The sequence below is a fragment of the Zootoca vivipara genome, chromosome 5 (genome assembly GCF_965207765.1).
Source record: "Zootoca vivipara chromosome 5, rZooViv2.hap1.1, whole genome shotgun sequence".
NCBI classification, from domain to species: Eukaryota; Metazoa; Chordata; class Lepidosauria; order Squamata; family Lacertidae; genus Zootoca; species Zootoca vivipara.
In genome coordinates this window covers 15140539-15157747 of record NC_142588.1, presented here as the reverse complement: position 1 = coordinate 15157747, position 17209 = coordinate 15140539, and the positions used below count along the sequence as shown (strand labels likewise).

Sequence of the window (17209 nt, the reverse complement as noted above, 5' to 3'; positions counted from 1 at the left end):
CGCATAATTTCTGAAATTAGTAAATGTGGGATTTGATCAATGGATTCAGCAAGGAGGAGGAGGAGGAGGAGGAGGAGGAGGAGGAAGAAGAAGAAGAAGAAGAAGAAGAAGAAGAAGAAGAAGAAGAAGAAGAAGAAGAAGAAGAAGAAGAAGAAGAAGAAGAAGAAGAAGTCAAGTAAGCATTATCTGGAGACTGGCTGAGAGAGGCGCCAGCAAAGAACTAAACAGGTGATGCAAAAGTCATTACCCTGGCAAAAGGCGACACATCAGGACATTCAGTGTCCTGATTCCCCCCTCCAGCTGTGTGTTAGTTAGCAAAAGACAATAGGAGAGTTGGGAGGGGAGAAGTTGCCCGGGTTTATGTCACCACAGGAAAAAAATGTTCTTTTTGCATGAGGCTTGGGTTACCTTTTTAGCAAATGTTTTTGGGGAAAAGGAGGTTGGGGCCAATGCCATGCATGTTGGCAGGCAGAAAAGTTGTGTGGAAGAGACACAGAAATGGCATTGGGGCTGACTTTGAATTCAGTGCTGCGCTGCTGTCGAAACAAGCCGCTCTTGAGACGTGATGCCCCGAATCTTCGCTCTTTATCCAGACTCAGGTGTAAATATGTGCAAATAAACCACATCTCATAAAAACACCACGGCCTCTGCAGCTCCTCATTTTCCCCAAAAGAAACACATGGTTAAGTGCCAAGACCCCTGGAATCTTGTATAGCTCGGCAGAAATTGGAGTAGCCTTTAAAAAGACATTGCAAGTGGGATCTGCAGCAAAATGTTGCAGAAGGTAAGCTCTCCTATTTGGGGCTCTGGCCAATCTGGACCCAGAAACTGCAAGTGAGCGGGGTGGGTAGCAGCAGTGTGTTGTAACTCCTGCGAGGTGTGGTTGTATTGAAAGAGCCCCACCACCTCCAGTAATCCAGTGTGATGCAGGAGGGGAGCAGTGCCACATCCTTAGGTTGAAGCAGGGGCATTGGTCCAGCAGGGTCATCTGAGAGCACCCTGTCATGCTCTCTCCTGTTTCAAAGTCCTCCCCTTCAGCACTTGAAGTTGAGGAGTCTGGCACTAGGGTCATGGCACAGTGGTGCCCGCTTGGCAGTGGAATTCTGTTGAGATACAGCAGGGGTCGGCAAGGTTTTACCTGCCTGGGCTGGTCAAGTCCCGCGGAGATCTCTCCATGGGCCAGATTGCGTGTGTGTTTTCTGGCGTCTGGGCATGTGCAGATGCGATTTCTGCCACCACACCGGTTTAGCGCAGTGTGCAGGAACTTGCCAAGCGGGTGGTTCGGTTCGGGGGCAGCTCGTGATCCGGTTAAACTGCCCCCGTGGGCCACTTGTTGAGGTGGGGAGCTCAAGGCTGGCAGCAGCAGTGCCCTGCAAGAGCGCGCACATGCACACGCACACACACACCTGCAGGGGGGAAATGCTGCCAGCTCAGAACTCTCTTTGCTGCCTTGTCCCCCCATCCCAGCAAACACAGCAGTGGAAGGCCACCACAACTGGCCCCCCTGTTTCATATGGCACTGCAGCCTTGAGCTGTGCAGTGCCGTTCAGGCATCTCTACATGAGGAAAAGGTGGGGTTTTTTTGGGGGGGGGAGTGGAAGACAGATACCTTTTTATTTTCCACCGCCATGCTGTCTCCCAAAGACTTTCCTGTGCTGTGAGATACATATATATATATAGTACTAGAAAAGGTCACAAATTGCTATAATACCGTGTTTCTCCGAAAATAAGTCATACCCCCAAAATAAGCTATACCCTGAAAATAAGCCGTAGTGATAGGCAGTTTAACCTTGTAGGTTAAACTGTACCATACTTAATTTTTAAAAAAGTTCCCTTTTCACTTATCTTGCTCCTCTATAGTGCAGGGATATAGATATGTTCAACTTCACCCTCTCCAGGATGCTTGCTGTAATCTATAAGAGTCTTAAGTTTGTACCGTCAGAAAGTTCACGGCACATTGTTCTCTCTCTCTCTCTCTCTCTCTCTCTCTCTCTCTCTCTCTCTCTCTCTCTCTCTCTCTCTCTCTCTCTCGTAGACAAACAAAACTTTTCTTTCTTTCTTAATTTAAAACTTCTATATGTATGCATACCTGGAGAGTCCCCCAAGTATATTGGAACTAGTACCTTATTTGTTGATTTTAACTTCAAAACTGATAATGAACTTAGATGGCTGTGTTTCTGCTGGAGCGAATGGTGATGATACATAAGGAAAATATAATGCACAGTGACTTTCAGCAAAAGCTACACTGAGCACATAATTATGCAGTGCTCTGCACAACTGCACAAAGACACAAATTTGTCCTCTAAACTTCCTTCCTTCCTTTATAAACTGTATAATACCCAATGTACCTTTAACTCCTGTGAGAGAGATTTGCAGCAGAATTGTTTCCTATCACCATAAGTCTCCCTTAATAATTTAAGCCTTTAATCTTTTACAGTATTTCTCTGTCCCTGTGCAGCCATCCGTAGAGTTGCTATCCATACAACCTGGCTTCACTAATAAAAATGTAATTTCTTAGAAAAATTGCATTGGCTAAAAAGTGGTAGTATAGTTTAACCTATACTAAATTAAGCCATGGTCTATTGGAGAGCCGTTGGAACTTAGGGAGTTTGTTGTGATAATGCAGAATGTGTCAACCAGAGATTTTTACGTCATAAAGTATTATCTTAATCATGGATGGTTCTCTTTTTTAAAAAACAAAACAAAACAGGTTTCCTGGTCACTTGCCCATAATCACTCAATTTTTTCCAGGAAGCTTTGGGTGGGTGGGAGTTAAGAGCTTTCAGGAATATATCATTGGAGGAAGACATTATCCTCCATGCATTTTATAGTTAAAATAGTTTTAATCCATTAAATGTTTGTATGGTTCATACTCACTTCTCTCAAAAGAAATCTATACTTTTCTGAAAATAGCTGGCTAAGCTTTGGGGCTGATCAACATGGAGCAACATTTCAGAGGTATTTGATATTCACCATGTTAGTGACTTTTGATTTCACAGCTGCCTTTGGAATTCATATCGGGATAAAAATAACCTGATTATTTCTCTCTCTCTCTCTCTTTTTCTCTTCCCCTCTCCCTTTTTGAAATTGCAGGTTTAAGATTTTTACGAGCTCTTAGGCTGATACAGTTCTCAGAAATTTTGCAGTTTCTGAATATCCTTAAAACAAGGTAAGGCATTAATGTGTTTTTCCTTAACCTTTTGCACAGTGATTAATTTCACAGTTTCTCAGGGCACTGAAAGGACAAGGTCTAGACTCCTGTCTAATGATCAAATATGAACAAAAGTTATGTTTAAATTTCTCCAGCTGGTGCTATTCAGGTAATGACTAGTTAATTGCTTTATCCAGAGCAGCAATCTTCGGGGTCATCCTTTCTCTACTTCACAGAAAATCCAGGGATTTACAGGACAGTCCTATGCATGTTTACTCAGAAGGGCCTTACTTTTCAGGAAAGCGTGCATAGGATTGAATTATTAATAAATGTGGCAATTAACTGCTCTTGCTAAATTCTGTGAAATGCTCTTATTTTTCACTCAGTTTCACAGCTAGTTCTGCCTGCCAAACTTAATACTGAATGGCATTCATTCATTGATTTGATTTAATAGTTTGGTGCACTTTTACACTTGTAGAGCACAGTTCGAAGCAAACATAGCTTAAAAGCAGTGTGGCATCACCCCTCTTTCCACATTTTCAAGGACCATTTTGTTTGTTAGATAAACCAACAGTGCAGCCTTACTCCGAATGTCCCAAGGAGAGATTTATGGAACCTTGAGAGTAGGTTAGAACTAGGTTAAGGGTGATATCCATTTGTTGCAGCCCAGTCATGCAACAGCCATTCTGCCTCATTAACATGGCAGAACAGCCAGCAGGTGCCTTGTGCTTGTGTAGATGTTGCACAGGAACAATTATTATTAACTGGTAGCAGTTGAGCCTCTGTGCTTATGCTTGCAGAAGTGTTGGCATTCAGACTTCTTGCACTGATTTAACAATGGGTCTCACCCTAAAGTAGTTGAACTTAGGTTCCCACTGGGAATTTATTCATGACTTAAATCCCACTGAGGTGCAAATAACTTGGTCCTGTTCCAGCCCTGTGTGCTTGTTGAAACAATATTTGCCTCTGAATTATAATGACAAACATACTTTCCCATTTGATTCTGGAGTAGATAGTTTCTCAGAGCTCTAAATATCTTAGTCTCTCCTATGTTTGTCTTAAAAGCCCTTACTGACAAGTCTGACAGCAAGATTAAAGCCTAGAGATTGTCTTTGTACCTTTAAATTCCCTGATACAGTGGGAGGATTCACACCTTCCTCTAGCCCAGGCATCCCCAGACTTCGGCCCTCCAGATGTTTTGGACTACAATTCCTATCTTCCCCAACCACTGGTCCTGTTATCTAGGGATCATGGGAGCTGTAGGCCAAAACATCTGGAGGGCCACAGTTTGGGGATGCCTGCTCTAGCCACTTCTTGTCCTTTTGTCTGTCCTCTCCTGTGCCTATTTGTAACACACCTAGAGTGCTGCTCCTAGAAGGGAATAATAATAATAATAATAATAATAATAATAATAAATTATTTATACCCCGTCCATCTGAATATATAAAAAGCGACAAAACACCAAACATTAAAAACTTCCCTAAACAGTGCTGCCTTCAGATGTCTTCTAAAAGTCAGGTAGTTGTTTATTTCCTTGACATCTGACGGGAGGGAGTTCCACAGGGCGGGTGCCACTACCGAGAAGGCCCTTTGTCTGGTTCCTTGTAGCTTTACTTCTTGCAGTAAGGGAACTGCAAAAGGCCCTCGGAGCTGGACCTCAGTGTCCGGGCTGAACGATTGGGATGGAGATGCTCCTTCAGGTATACTGGGCTGAGGCCGTTTAGCAGACAAATGGACATTGGGCAGGGCAGAAAGATGGAAATAGCTGCAGTTGCTAAGTTTACCACTCCACCAGGGATTTAAAACTGTAGTAATAATTTCCAGAGTGCAACCTGTGATGCAGGGCAGAACTTTTCCCCAGTGCTTTTTCCGCCTTGTAATTTTCTCTCCATTTCATAAGTTCATTAGTAACAATGAGTGGGTGCGCAGCGCATGGCATGTACAAGATTGGGCAAGCTTGGCAGTTTCATAGTTTCTGCTTGGTTTACTAAATAGAAGTAAAATAGGCATGCTAAATTACATCACTCCCTGAGGCTGCATTCTTTTTTGGTCAATCTGATGAGGGTGGAACTAAAGGGTGGAGCCAGATGCAAATGTAGGTGGAGCAATGTATGCAAATTTTACAATAATAATAATAATAATAATAATAATAATAATTTTTTATTTATACCCCGCCCATCTGGCCGGGTTCCCCCAGCCACTCTGGGCGGCTTCCAACAAAATATTAAAATACAGAAATCCATCAAACATTAAAAGCTTCCCTAAACAGGGTTGCCTTGAGATGCCTTCTAAAGGTCTGGTAATTGTTGTTCTCTTTGACCTCTGGTGGGAGGGTGCCACTACCGAGAAGGCCCTCTGCCTGGTTCCCTGTAACTTGGCTTCTCGTAGCGAGGGAACCGCCAGAAGGCCCTCGGCACTTTGTCCAATAGGCAAGATTCTACACACAATCACATACTCTCTATCCTTGCATCCGGGATTTTTTTTTTTTAAAAAAAACAAGAGTCAGTAGTACAGGGAGTGGCCTGAAGAGAGAGGATGTGGTCTGGGAAAAGTCCCGAGAGCCAAGTAGAGGTCAGTAGGGACACATTTCACCCTTTCCCTCAGGTTCCCCAGCCCTGCTACTGTGCCCCTGGTTGCTACCTATTCTGTCTCCAGTGAAGGGAGCAGATCCTCTAATGAAGACAGTCAGGTTCCTATGAGAGATGGTGATCCCTTTAGATAACTTGGGGGGGGGGTTTGCCCAGAAATAGGCTGGAAGCCATATTGTAGTTTGCAGTTGCCGTAAAGCTATTTCTCTAGCATTTCAAAGTAACATAATATTCTATCCCAATCCAACCACCCCCAAATAATTAAATAATCTAGGCATTGTACTTTTTGCCAAATAACAAGCATGTAGGTGTGTCTTAAAGTGTATCAGTTTTGGTTTTGAATAACAGAAGACTTCCCTCCATTTTTTTGGGGGGGGGGGAGGGAGGAGGATCCACTGGTAAGCTATGTAATAATGATTCTCCTCCCCCAGTCCTCTAAGAACCAAATAGTGGAGCATAAGAATTTTAATGCAAAAGTGTAGGTCGCATTCAACTAAGTTTACTAAGAGTAGGCTTGCTAAAATTAATGAACATACCGTAGCTACCTTAAGTCCATAAATTTTCATAGGTCCACAGTGTGTGAAACCTAATTGAATACAACCCTATATTTCTATCGTATTAGTGACCCTATATTTCTAACGTAGCTCTGTTAGGTTCAGTGCTTCCGGGGGGGGGGGATTCATTTACCACCCTATTCCACAAATATGTGCATTTTTATTTGCACTTTCCACCAACAGATGCATGTTTGTGCACGCCGGCTGCATTGCAACATTTGGGAAAGTGAAAATTTCAAAGTATAATTGTGTTTCAGTTTATATATAAATATGGTGCATTCATTTTCTCATTGAAATGCAAACAAAATCAAATATCTCTCCCACCCTTACTTTGTCCCTACTTGGTCAGATAGCTGAGGTGACAGCATTAATCAGCTGAGTGGTATGGGGAGGGAATGCAGAGGCTTAATCTGAATTCCCTGCTCCCATTTTTGAACCACTGATCGGTGTCTCACAGTACAGTTACTGAATCAGACTAGGATTCTTTTGTTCAGCAGTCATTTGCACACAATTTTTCATCCAGTGAAGGATATACATCTGTGGGTGCCTGCTTCAGTGTTCAAATGTCTTCTAGCTGGCTCTCAGCAAGAAACAGTTGACAGCATCCCAATAATTCACCCGGTGCTAGAAAGAACAAATCCATTACTTAATACACTTAATACAGTCACCTCTGCAACTTCACTTAATACTTAATACAGTCACTTAATACAGTCACCTCTGCAACTTCACCTAGTTGCACAACTGTTTTTCAGGGGTTGTTGTTCTCCCCGCCCCCCGAACATGACGTATTAAACTGAATAAAGTGAACAAATTTGAATTGATTATTTATGTCTCCTCGCTGCTGGTTTAAATGAGGTTTTTAGTACAACTTCAGGGGCTTAGACTGGACTCAGTCAGAATCAGGGATTGCACAGATGTCTCAAAGAGCTTAAAGAGTAGGGAAATGTTGGTGACTAATCCGCCCATCTATATTTAGAACCCTGACTGAAAAGAGAAAAGGCATCTACAGGCAGGAAACAGTTCTGCATAAAACTGGACCTACACTGCACCAAAGTTAGCCATAAGAAGGATGCAAATGTTTGAAGCATTAGGCTAGTTCACACACCTGTTCTCTTAATATGAACAACTGAAAAATCCATTGGTGGTTTTCACATGTGTGAATGAGGCATTGGAGAACTTCCATATCACACCAGGGATGGATTTTTTTGGTGGAGTTCACTATACACATTTGTTAACTTTTCCACAGAATAATGCAGCTCTGGGGGCTGGGGCTGGGCTCCAATGTTCATCACCCCAGCTAAACCAGTGGTCAGGGAAGATGGAATTTGTAGTTCAACAGCATCTACTACTACTACTACTACTACTGTTGTTGTTGTTGTTGTTGTTGTTGTTGTTGTTGTTGTTGTTGTTGTTGTTATTATTATACTGCCCTATACCCGGAGGTCTCAGGACGGTTCACAGAATAAAATCAAAATATAAAACCACAAAATGCATAATCAAAATAAAAACAACAACCCAATAACACACACCCCCCCCAAAAAACCACCCACCACATTTAAAAAGGGTGACTCAAGATTGAAGAACACTGAAGTAAAGGATGCTCGGCTAAAACATAAACTCTGAAAACATCTTGTTTGTTTGTTTCTGTCTCCCTCCCCCTTCCTTTCTTTAAACCAGTAATTCCATCAAGTTGGTGAATCTGTGCTCAATATTTATTAGCACATGGCTGACAGCAGCTGGATTTATACATTTGGTAAGTATTTTTTAAAGAAAAAAAACTTACTTGGGGATGTTCACATTGCTATTGCCATTTATGTGAAACTTGGCTTGTCCAGGCCCAAAGCACTGGCACAAATATAGATTAAAGAATTTCAAGAGGCATCAAGAAGCCATTTCGCACTTTCTGTGATGTCTCAGGTACACTGCTGGCTGTAAAGGAGAGCTGTGTCCGTCCCCCGACGTGTTGTGAGCATGTGCCAATAATCTGTGCCATTTGAAGATTCCTGATACATACCTCCAGATATTTTCAGGAACCTTTTTCCTCTTGGTGAGAAAAGCTGCTTGGGAGGGGCAGAGGAAAGGATTAAGCCTTCACTTCCACCCTGCGGGTCCTCCCCTCTCTTGGAAGCCATTACTCATTTGCACAATATCAATCCATGGGGGTGGGGGGAGAGCCATCACAGAGCAACTAGTCCTGTGCTCTTTGGTCCTAGCGGTTGAAATAGTTCTACTGAGAATGCCAGTAGCAAAATGTAACCACTAGATGGTAGTGTTTCCTTAATAACAGCAAGGGGGGGGAATGTCACCAAAGTCAATGCATAAAAAAACTATGTTCTAACAAGCACTTTATATGTTACTAATATTTAAGAGAGAGGGAGAGAAAATATTTAAATGATACTTTAATTGTTATATAAATAATGCTTTAGTTTCTTCCTTAAGTCAGCATTCAGCAATTCTTTTTGAGGCCAAGGCACATTACTTTAACAAACATATTCCCTTGGTAAGGGCTAAATAAGTCTTTTGAATCCTCACGCTCTGTTGAGTCATACATGGCTGAAACTCACATATATGGAAACCTTTTCCAGCTAACAAGTTGGTGGGAATTAATTCATACGGACCATTTCCATTCACTGAAACGCATCCCTGAGTGACAGTCACTGAATCTTCGTTGCAGCAGTGGCCCGAATGTTTCGAATCCTTCTCTGCAGCCCCAGAAAATCAAGACCTGCTACTGCTGTGGGTGGTCAGAACTCTGGCACCGGCTCCCAGGACATGGGAGCTGCTGCCACCCTGTTCCTGCTCAGGAATTTATGCGCCTGCTCTGGTCAGTTGTGAGCAGCACAGTGGCCGGTTATTATTGCACAGACAGACGGTGGACACAGGTGTGCCAAAGTTTGCTATGGCTTGGGAAGCCCTGCGGCTCAGTGATAGAGCATTTGCCATGTATGCAGAAGGTCTCCATTTCCATCCACATCATCTCCAGGTAGAGTTTGGAGGGCCCTCTGCCTGAAAAATTGGGGAGCTGCTACCCATCTGTGTAATTAATGGTCTGACTCAGTAATAAGGCAGCTTCTTTTGGGGAAAAAAGTGCCTTATATTGCAGTAACAGCTTCCCCAATTGTCTTGTGCATTAGTCATTGCATTTCCACCCTGTCCTCCTCCAGAGTTTTGGGGGTAGGGCTTGAGCCTCTGTTTTTTTTTCCTTACAGGCAACCTGTGAGATAAATTCGCCTTAGAAATAGGGATTGGCTCAGAGATATTCAGTGATCTTTGTGGCTGAATAGGGATTTGTGCCTGGGTCTCCCCAGTGTAAATCCAAAACCCACAACTGCTACACTTCCCTGCCTATACACACCAGTCCTGCTTTCTGAATGCCTGCTATGTGAAAATTCACTTATCCAAACTCAGGGAATTAGTGCCCAAACCTCGCTATACACACACAGTGGATTCAGATATCTCGACAGAGCATTATTTTCTTTCCTCCTTGTTTGCCTTTTGCAGGTTGACTGAAGAAGGGTTGCTTTTTGCTTTGAGGAGCCAAAATTCCACAGTCGGGAACACATTAGAAATTTCCCCATAGGAATCAATGGAATTTGTCAACTCATTATGCAAACGCTTGCTTAACAAAATGATTTCCAGGGAACACATTGTGTTCAGATAGCAGGACCTGTATATATGTAAAATCGGGGGAACACTCTTACAGTGTTTTACTGTCTTTATTTAATTCAACATCCCAGCAGCCCCCTGTAATGCTGCTATTAATTGCTGGCTAGAAATAAAATAATTTGCCTTCAGTCACCCAATGACTGCTTACCTTCATGCAATAAAGCTTTGTAAACGGCTGTTCTGTTCTTCAGCCTTGTGGGCGTCTGTACACCTGAATCATTCATCTGCTGTTATTCTTTCATTGTAGGTGGAGAACTCAGGGGATCCATGGGAAAACTTCCAAAATAACCAAGCGCTTACATATTGGGAATGTGTTTATTTACTAATGGTTACTATGTCCACTGTTGGTTATGGAGATGTTTATGCAAAAACAACCCTTGGTCGCCTTTTCATGGTCTTCTTCATCCTCGGGGGACTGGTAAAATTCTTGTTATTTTCTGCTGGATTTTTTCTCCTTAATGTAGTAATTATAATGAATCGATGAGTAACAACACATTTTTATTCTTAAATAATAATAATAATGTATGCACAATTATCATTATGCAGAGCTGTTGACTTATAACTCAACTACGACTGTGGTGGTGTGCTTAAAATTATAATGCATGCAGGCACAGAAAGTGCCCTAGGAGTTCTCAGTATGAACTTTCCAGTTAGTGGTTAGTGGCAGTGCATTAATTTGGTGACTACGATAGCAATAACGTTAACATTAGCTGCGGTTTCAAGAACCCTCCCTACCCTCTGTGTTCCTTCCCAATATTCCAACAAACACTGTGGCTTAGGACCACCTTTAAAGAGCCGCTTGCCCGTTCCAGACAATGGCAAAACTGTGTTCTTTTTTGTTTCGACACATGGCAACCATACAAGGAGTAACATGGTACTAACTCAGGCAGTCATTGCCAATTTCCTAAAAGGAGTCAGTCAAGTATGTCTCTGCTGTGCTTGAGGAGCTGAGAAAGTACGTGCTGAATCTCGAGAAGGAGAATATTTGCATAGATAGGTAGATGTACATATCTTGTATCTAATCAAATTGCCTCTTTATTTTTCTGTCAATGCTAAAGACAATGCGGCAGCTGTTGCAATTTTTTTTTCTTAAATTGTCTTAAACAGCACCCTTAGCATTAAGCTTTTCATTTCTTAAGGTAAGTAACTTATCAACTTCAATCCACAATATATGTAATGCACATATATGCAGTCACTGAAGTATTTTTTTAAATCCTCTCACATATTTTTGTATATCTTGTATACATCTCTTTCTTCGGGATGTTGCATCTGCTAAGTGCGTTATAAATGCAGTATTCCATACGCATTTATTTCCAAAAGAGGTGCCATATTTGTGTGCCAAGAAATGAGGCCAAGTTCACTGGCAGCAGCTCTTAGAAGTATCCAGCCACAAGCAAAATGTTTGTTGGACAAAACATGGCAGATTCCATTCCCCATCATCATCATCCCGCTTTTACATCTTTACATGTTCTTATCAACTTTTTTTAAAAGACAAACTTTTAAAAATACGTTTTAGTTACATCTTGTTCATTCTCATGTGTGTGGAGGAAAGCCTCTGCTACCATCCTGTTTTCTTTGGTAACGGGGAGGAACCCCTTGTCTTTCTTTTATAAATTAGCAGCATCGGCTTAGCAATAATACATATTTTGGTTCGTTTTGTCTTGGTGGAGGTTTTTTTTTTTTTTTTGGCGGTGTATAATGTTTGAATATCCCCGCTTGCCCCTTTTCGGAAAGTGTTAGCCATGCAGCTGCACTTTATCACTCAGATGCCACTTTGACCTCATTTTGCTCTTGGCTTTTTTTTTTCGTTTTCGTTTTTGTTTTGTGTGCCTTTCTCCCTCTTTTGATCATTTTCTTGAGTTGACCAGACATGAATTTCTTTTGAGACCCAACATTTATGTCAAAACTTATTTGTTTTAATTTTATGGGGAAAAAACCCTTTTTAAAACCTTTTTGAAGGGGAAAAAAACACCTTTTATAGATCTAAGTCTTTTGCATTTTCAGATCTTAAAGATGATATATCTTAAAATATTCATCACCCCCCTTTCTTTGGCCTCTCTTTTTAGTCTTTTCTTCTGTCTCCTATCTTCTTCCTTAGGCCATGTTTGCCAGCTACGTCCCTGAAATCATAGAGTTAATAGGAAACCGCAAGAAATATGGTGGTTCCTATAGTGCGGTTAGTGGAAGAAAGTAAGTATTCCAAGAGGCTCTCCTGCCTCTGGTGCAGTAGAACACTCTCTGCATGCCATTTTCTTTTTTTTGTGCTTTTGTTTCACGCATGTAGGCAATGTTTGCGCGCTACGTGCCAGAAATTGCTGCTCTCATCCTTAACCGGAAGAAATACGGAGGGACTTTTAACTCAACCCGAGGCAGAAAGTAAGTCCAAAAAGAGACGAAGACCAGGTGTGCTTGTGTGACGTTAAAAGAACCTGCCATGGTGGCGACATCTGACTCACGGACACACCCTGATATGCGCTCTCTGTCTCTTTCTCTCTCTCTCTCTCCCTCCCACGTGCCATTTTTGTGTGTGTCCTGTTGACATCAAATGTCGTTTCCTCCCTAAGTTGTCACACTGCATATTAAGAGACCTGGGCCATATTAAGGTACAAGTCAAAGTGGTTTTTCCCCTGTTCTCTAAAGGAACTGCTGGTAATGCCAGAACTCAGTTAACACAGTCTGGAAGATGACCCTGCTATTATTAATTTGAAGTCAGCGTATAGGACTAAGATGTTTGTTGCGTCAAATATCTCCATGTTAGTGAGGGGTTACTTCTGTGGCTGCTTTTTTCTGAACACTTGCATCCACACTACATGCATGGGGAACATTGTAAGTGAACCAGCTCCCATGTTAATGTCACAAGAGACCATATGGATTCATATCCATTAAGGGCATTTGACAAACTAGCTTACATTTTCTATCTCTCCCTGAAAATGTGTTTCATTGGTGATAGCGGGACATACCCAAATATGTTCAAGTGACTCTGACATTGATGTTGAGATAACCCATGCCAAAAGTACTGTCAGATTCAGCCCTTCATTGATCTGATTTTCTGCTAATAATCTAATTTTCATTTTAGTTGGGTTTTTAAAATGACGCTTATTAACAACAAGCAGATTTTTTGAAGATTTGTCAACAGTTCGGCCAGGTAACCAAGCCGCAACAGAATCAGTGTTATCTATAAATAGAGAAAAAATACACATATAACATCAGCACTAAAGTCCCTTTTTGGGTGGCAGAAACATTTAATGATGTAATGATGTGAGTTCTACTAATTTTCAGAAATTAATTGCGCTAAATTCACATCTTAAAACTATTGGTTACCTTAAGCATACTAGTAACAAGAATTTGCCTCAGAAAATCTGAACAGGGCCTTAACCTTTCCCAGTTGCACCCTGATGTATTTTCATTCAGTCTCCTTATTTCCTTTTGTCTTCAGTCCAGTATGTGTTCTGCCATTCCATAGCAAAAGATGGAAAGAGCTTGTCTGCTAGCCCAACATTCAACTCACTAGTCAACAAACTAAATTCCCATTTGCTGTAGCAGATAGACCATAGAAAAGTGAACTTTCAAACTATTTCCTTTTAATGAACCCTGTTGCCGCTACTCTCAACCCACAAACCATGTTTTCCCATTTTGTGGTGTCTTCTTGAGGGGGGCCTCCACATCTGACAAACTCCAACAGACCTAAAATCTTATCCTAACTCCTTCCAAACTAGTACTTCTTTGCATTGTCTATGGCATTCCAGGGTTTTGGAATGTCCTTCTTTAGATGCAATTTATTTAAATAGTTCAACACCGTGAGATTCCCCCCCCCCCCCGCCGCCTCCTTTCCCTGTTGAAGCTCATGTGATGAGCCCAATCCATTGAAAAAATGTTGAATCCTAATGCTGTGAAGTTTTCACAAGTACAAACCCTGTTATATTCAGACATTATTTGAGTCCTGAAGTGCAGGCTCGCCAATTTTAAACGTGAAATTTAGCTGTGGGATTGAAATGCCTGTGATATAACTTAAAAACTGTAGGTAGAATCCTGCATAGGTCAGTTACAATAACTTCAGGCTGTTAATCAGAGACTGGGTTTTTGAATGCTCTGCTACATTAAAACAAAACAAAAGCCTATCTGCATGTGTAAAGAAACATTTTCTATTACTATATAGAATTGTAGAATTCTTGAGTTGGAAGGACCCCAAGGGTCATCTTAGGAACCCACACATTTGCTTGCTCACACTAAAGTTGTTTGGCTTAGTGTTACATGTGAACTGGGCCAGTGTTAAAGGTTAAAGGTGTTTCATTTTTAATCTAGTTTCCCTCAGTGTTAGTGGTGGTATAATGCCGACTTTTCTTTACTCTCGAACAAGTTCAAGTCTTCAGAAAGCATCCAGTCAGAAATAAGCCCCTCTCAGTTTAGTAGCCCTTGTTCCCAGGGAGGAATGAATAGGATAGCAGTTGAAGTTTAAACGCTGAACAAAGTACTTTAATGTAACAGGATGATATAGATATCTCATCCATTTACTCATCCATTACAGTATAGAGATATCTCATCCATTTTGCCATGATAAATAGAGTTTTCAAGAAGCTAGTCTGTAAGATAAACTATTTTGCACTGGTACCCAGCAGTGCTCTGTTGTCTCTAAACCTAGTACCGGTAGCTGTCTTATTACAAAAGAATTTCAGAAATAGAATGGAAAGATAAGTTGCTGAATTGCAACTTATTACCAAACTTAAAACCATGGAGAGAGAGACCTGGTCTGAATAGAGACATTGGATTCTTATCTCATAAAGGTAAAGGGGCCCCTGACCATCAGTTCCAGTCGTGTCCGACTCTGGGGTTGCGGCGCTCATCTCGCTCTATAGGCCGAGGGAGCCAGCGTTTGTCCACAGAGAGCTTCCGGGTCATGTGGCCAGCATGACAAAGCTGCTTCTGGCGAACCAGAGCAGCGCACGGAAAGGCCGTTTACCTTCCCGCCGGAGCGGTCCCTATTTATCTACTTGCACTTTGATGTGCTTTCGAACTGCTAGGAGACAGGAGCTGGGACCGAGCAATGGGAGCTCACCCCGTTGCAGGGATTCAAACCGCCGACCTTCTGATCAGCAAGCCCTAGACTCTGTGGTTTAACCCACAGTGCCACCATACATGACAATGCTCATTTTTAGCCATCTTGCCCCTTGCTTTTTCCTGTAAGACCAATTGCAGTCGTTAACAGGTTTACCACACCTATCAGCCAATCACCCATTCCCACCACCCTTCTGAGTAATACCCCTCCCCACCCTCTGACTATACATAAGGGTCTGGTGACTTCTGTTTCAGTGTATCTGAAGAAATGTGCATGCACACAAAAGCTCATACCAATGCCAAACTTAGTTGGTCTCTAATGTGCTACTGGAAATAATTTTTTTGTTTTGTTTTGTTTCAAATTCCCACTTCCTGCTGATTCTTAACAACTAGCTCATAGGCTTCACTGCTAGCTTGGGGGCTTGCTTAAGTCTATTTTGCCTGTGGGGGCTTTTGCTTTCTTTCTTTTAAACATGCTCTTTGTTTGTTTCCGTTCATCTGCTTCTATTTGCCTGTATATTTTGTTGACTGAAGCTGAACTCTGTCATCAGTGCACAGGCTGTTCAATTTAACTTTATACATTGTTTCCTGGTTCAAAAAGCTAATTTCTAAATACTTTGGAGAAGCCCTTTGCTCACGTACATCTTTCATCAGAGCACATAAGCTTGGGAACGGCACAGTAAAAAACCATTAGCATCTTACGTTTGATATTGGTTTTGCAGTCAGTAGAACAAGATTGATGAAATGTTATGTTTGGCCAAAAATTTGAGTTTTCCTTTGGAATTCAACATTGAGAGAATGGGTTGTCAGAACCAATAAGTTTTCCATTGCATGGGATAGGAGGCATCTGGTAATAATTAGCAATATAAGTCTTTAGCTGAGCAGCTCAGCAATGATTCTGGCAGCAAACATAATGAGAAACTACAGTTCTGCAATTTCTAATGTCAAAAAGTTCCCAGATAAAATTGAATGCATTTGCAAAATCTGGAGCCGCTAAACTTTGTTGAAAGATGTTGCTCAGAGTCCTAAAATTGTGTGTGCATTTCCTTCTCCCAGGAAGAAACATACATTAAGCTCTTTTGTTTATACATATTATTTAAGTATTTCTTTTTTTAATTGCCATGCATAGTTTAAAGCATAAAACAGGCTTATATGTCAGGAGGCTGCCGTTCTGAAGACAGTATAGTTTTGATCCATAATGCTTTAAGGCTGTAACACCATGCACACTTAATAGAGAATCTTCAGTGGGGTTTTACTTCTGAGTCAACAGGCATAGGTTCATTCTGCATGTTGGCATTAATAGCAGAGCTTTCCAAACTTTTCATGTCAATGACAGACTTTTTAGACATGCATCATTTCATGACACAGTAATCCAGTTTTACTAATAAACTAGAGGTTAAACTAACCCCTTTCCAGTCCCGGAATCAGCACAGGGAGCATTCACGTGACACACCTACACACTGCAGCCGACACACTGACATGGCACAACACACAGTTTGGAAAACTCTGGCATGAAGGCTTAGAGCAGGCCTTCACAACTCAATTACCTACCAAGCCAAATGTAGTTCAGCAGTATTGTTTGACCTGCCTGGTGCTTGACAAGCACTCACTTTCTGCAGTCTTGTGGCAGGCCGTAAAATTAGAGACTCACTGAGCCTCTGGTGGACCATCCCACATGGCTTGTGGATTGCATTCCGTCTGGTGGGACTCAAGTAATGCAGACCTATGTTAGAGACTATTTTCCCCCTATCACCAACACAATCTACAATTTGTACTGAGAGTACTTAACAGAAAGCTGATTTAGCTATGTGTTGTGAGTGAAGAAGTCTCCGATTCAAACTTTGCCTGAGCCATGAATTCACTTAGTGATCCACAGTAAACTGCTATCTTCCAGACTTAGTCCACTCTCACCTACAGGATAATAATACTGTCCAACCTTATCAGCATCGTTGTAAGAGTTATGGAAGATTATATATGACATACTCTGGATACACTAAAGGTTCTTCATTAACAATCAGTCAACAAGAATTATAAAGGATAAGCAGGAATCCTACTAAGTGCTTGAATGGTTAAAACCAGCAACAGGGCCCAACTTGCCCTTTAAAACTTGGTGTTTTCAAATATGGAGAGAGTGAGGTGATTGGTTTACTGGCCATTGATGTCACAATGTTCCACCTCTCTGTATCCATTGTCTGTTT

The 17209-nt window shown here is 41.7% G+C and overlaps 1 protein-coding gene across 5 annotated transcripts in view; it reads left to right on the top strand.

Annotated features, from left to right (window-relative positions):
* The window catches only part of KCNMA1 (potassium calcium-activated channel subfamily M alpha 1), a 541146-nt gene that overhangs the window by 331301 nt on the left and 192636 nt on the right, over positions 1 to 17209 (top strand). For all 5 annotated transcript variants that reach the window (XM_035137304.3, XM_035137303.3, XM_088670120.1 and 2 more), the window contains exons 6-9: positions 3094 to 3169; positions 7971 to 8046; positions 10207 to 10377; positions 12058 to 12149. In XM_035137304.3, the coding sequence (XP_034993195.3) occupies positions 3094 to 3169; positions 7971 to 8046; positions 10207 to 10377; positions 12058 to 12149 (415 nt within the window). The remainder of the gene's footprint in view (positions 1 to 3093; positions 3170 to 7970; positions 8047 to 10206; positions 10378 to 12057; positions 12150 to 17209) is intronic.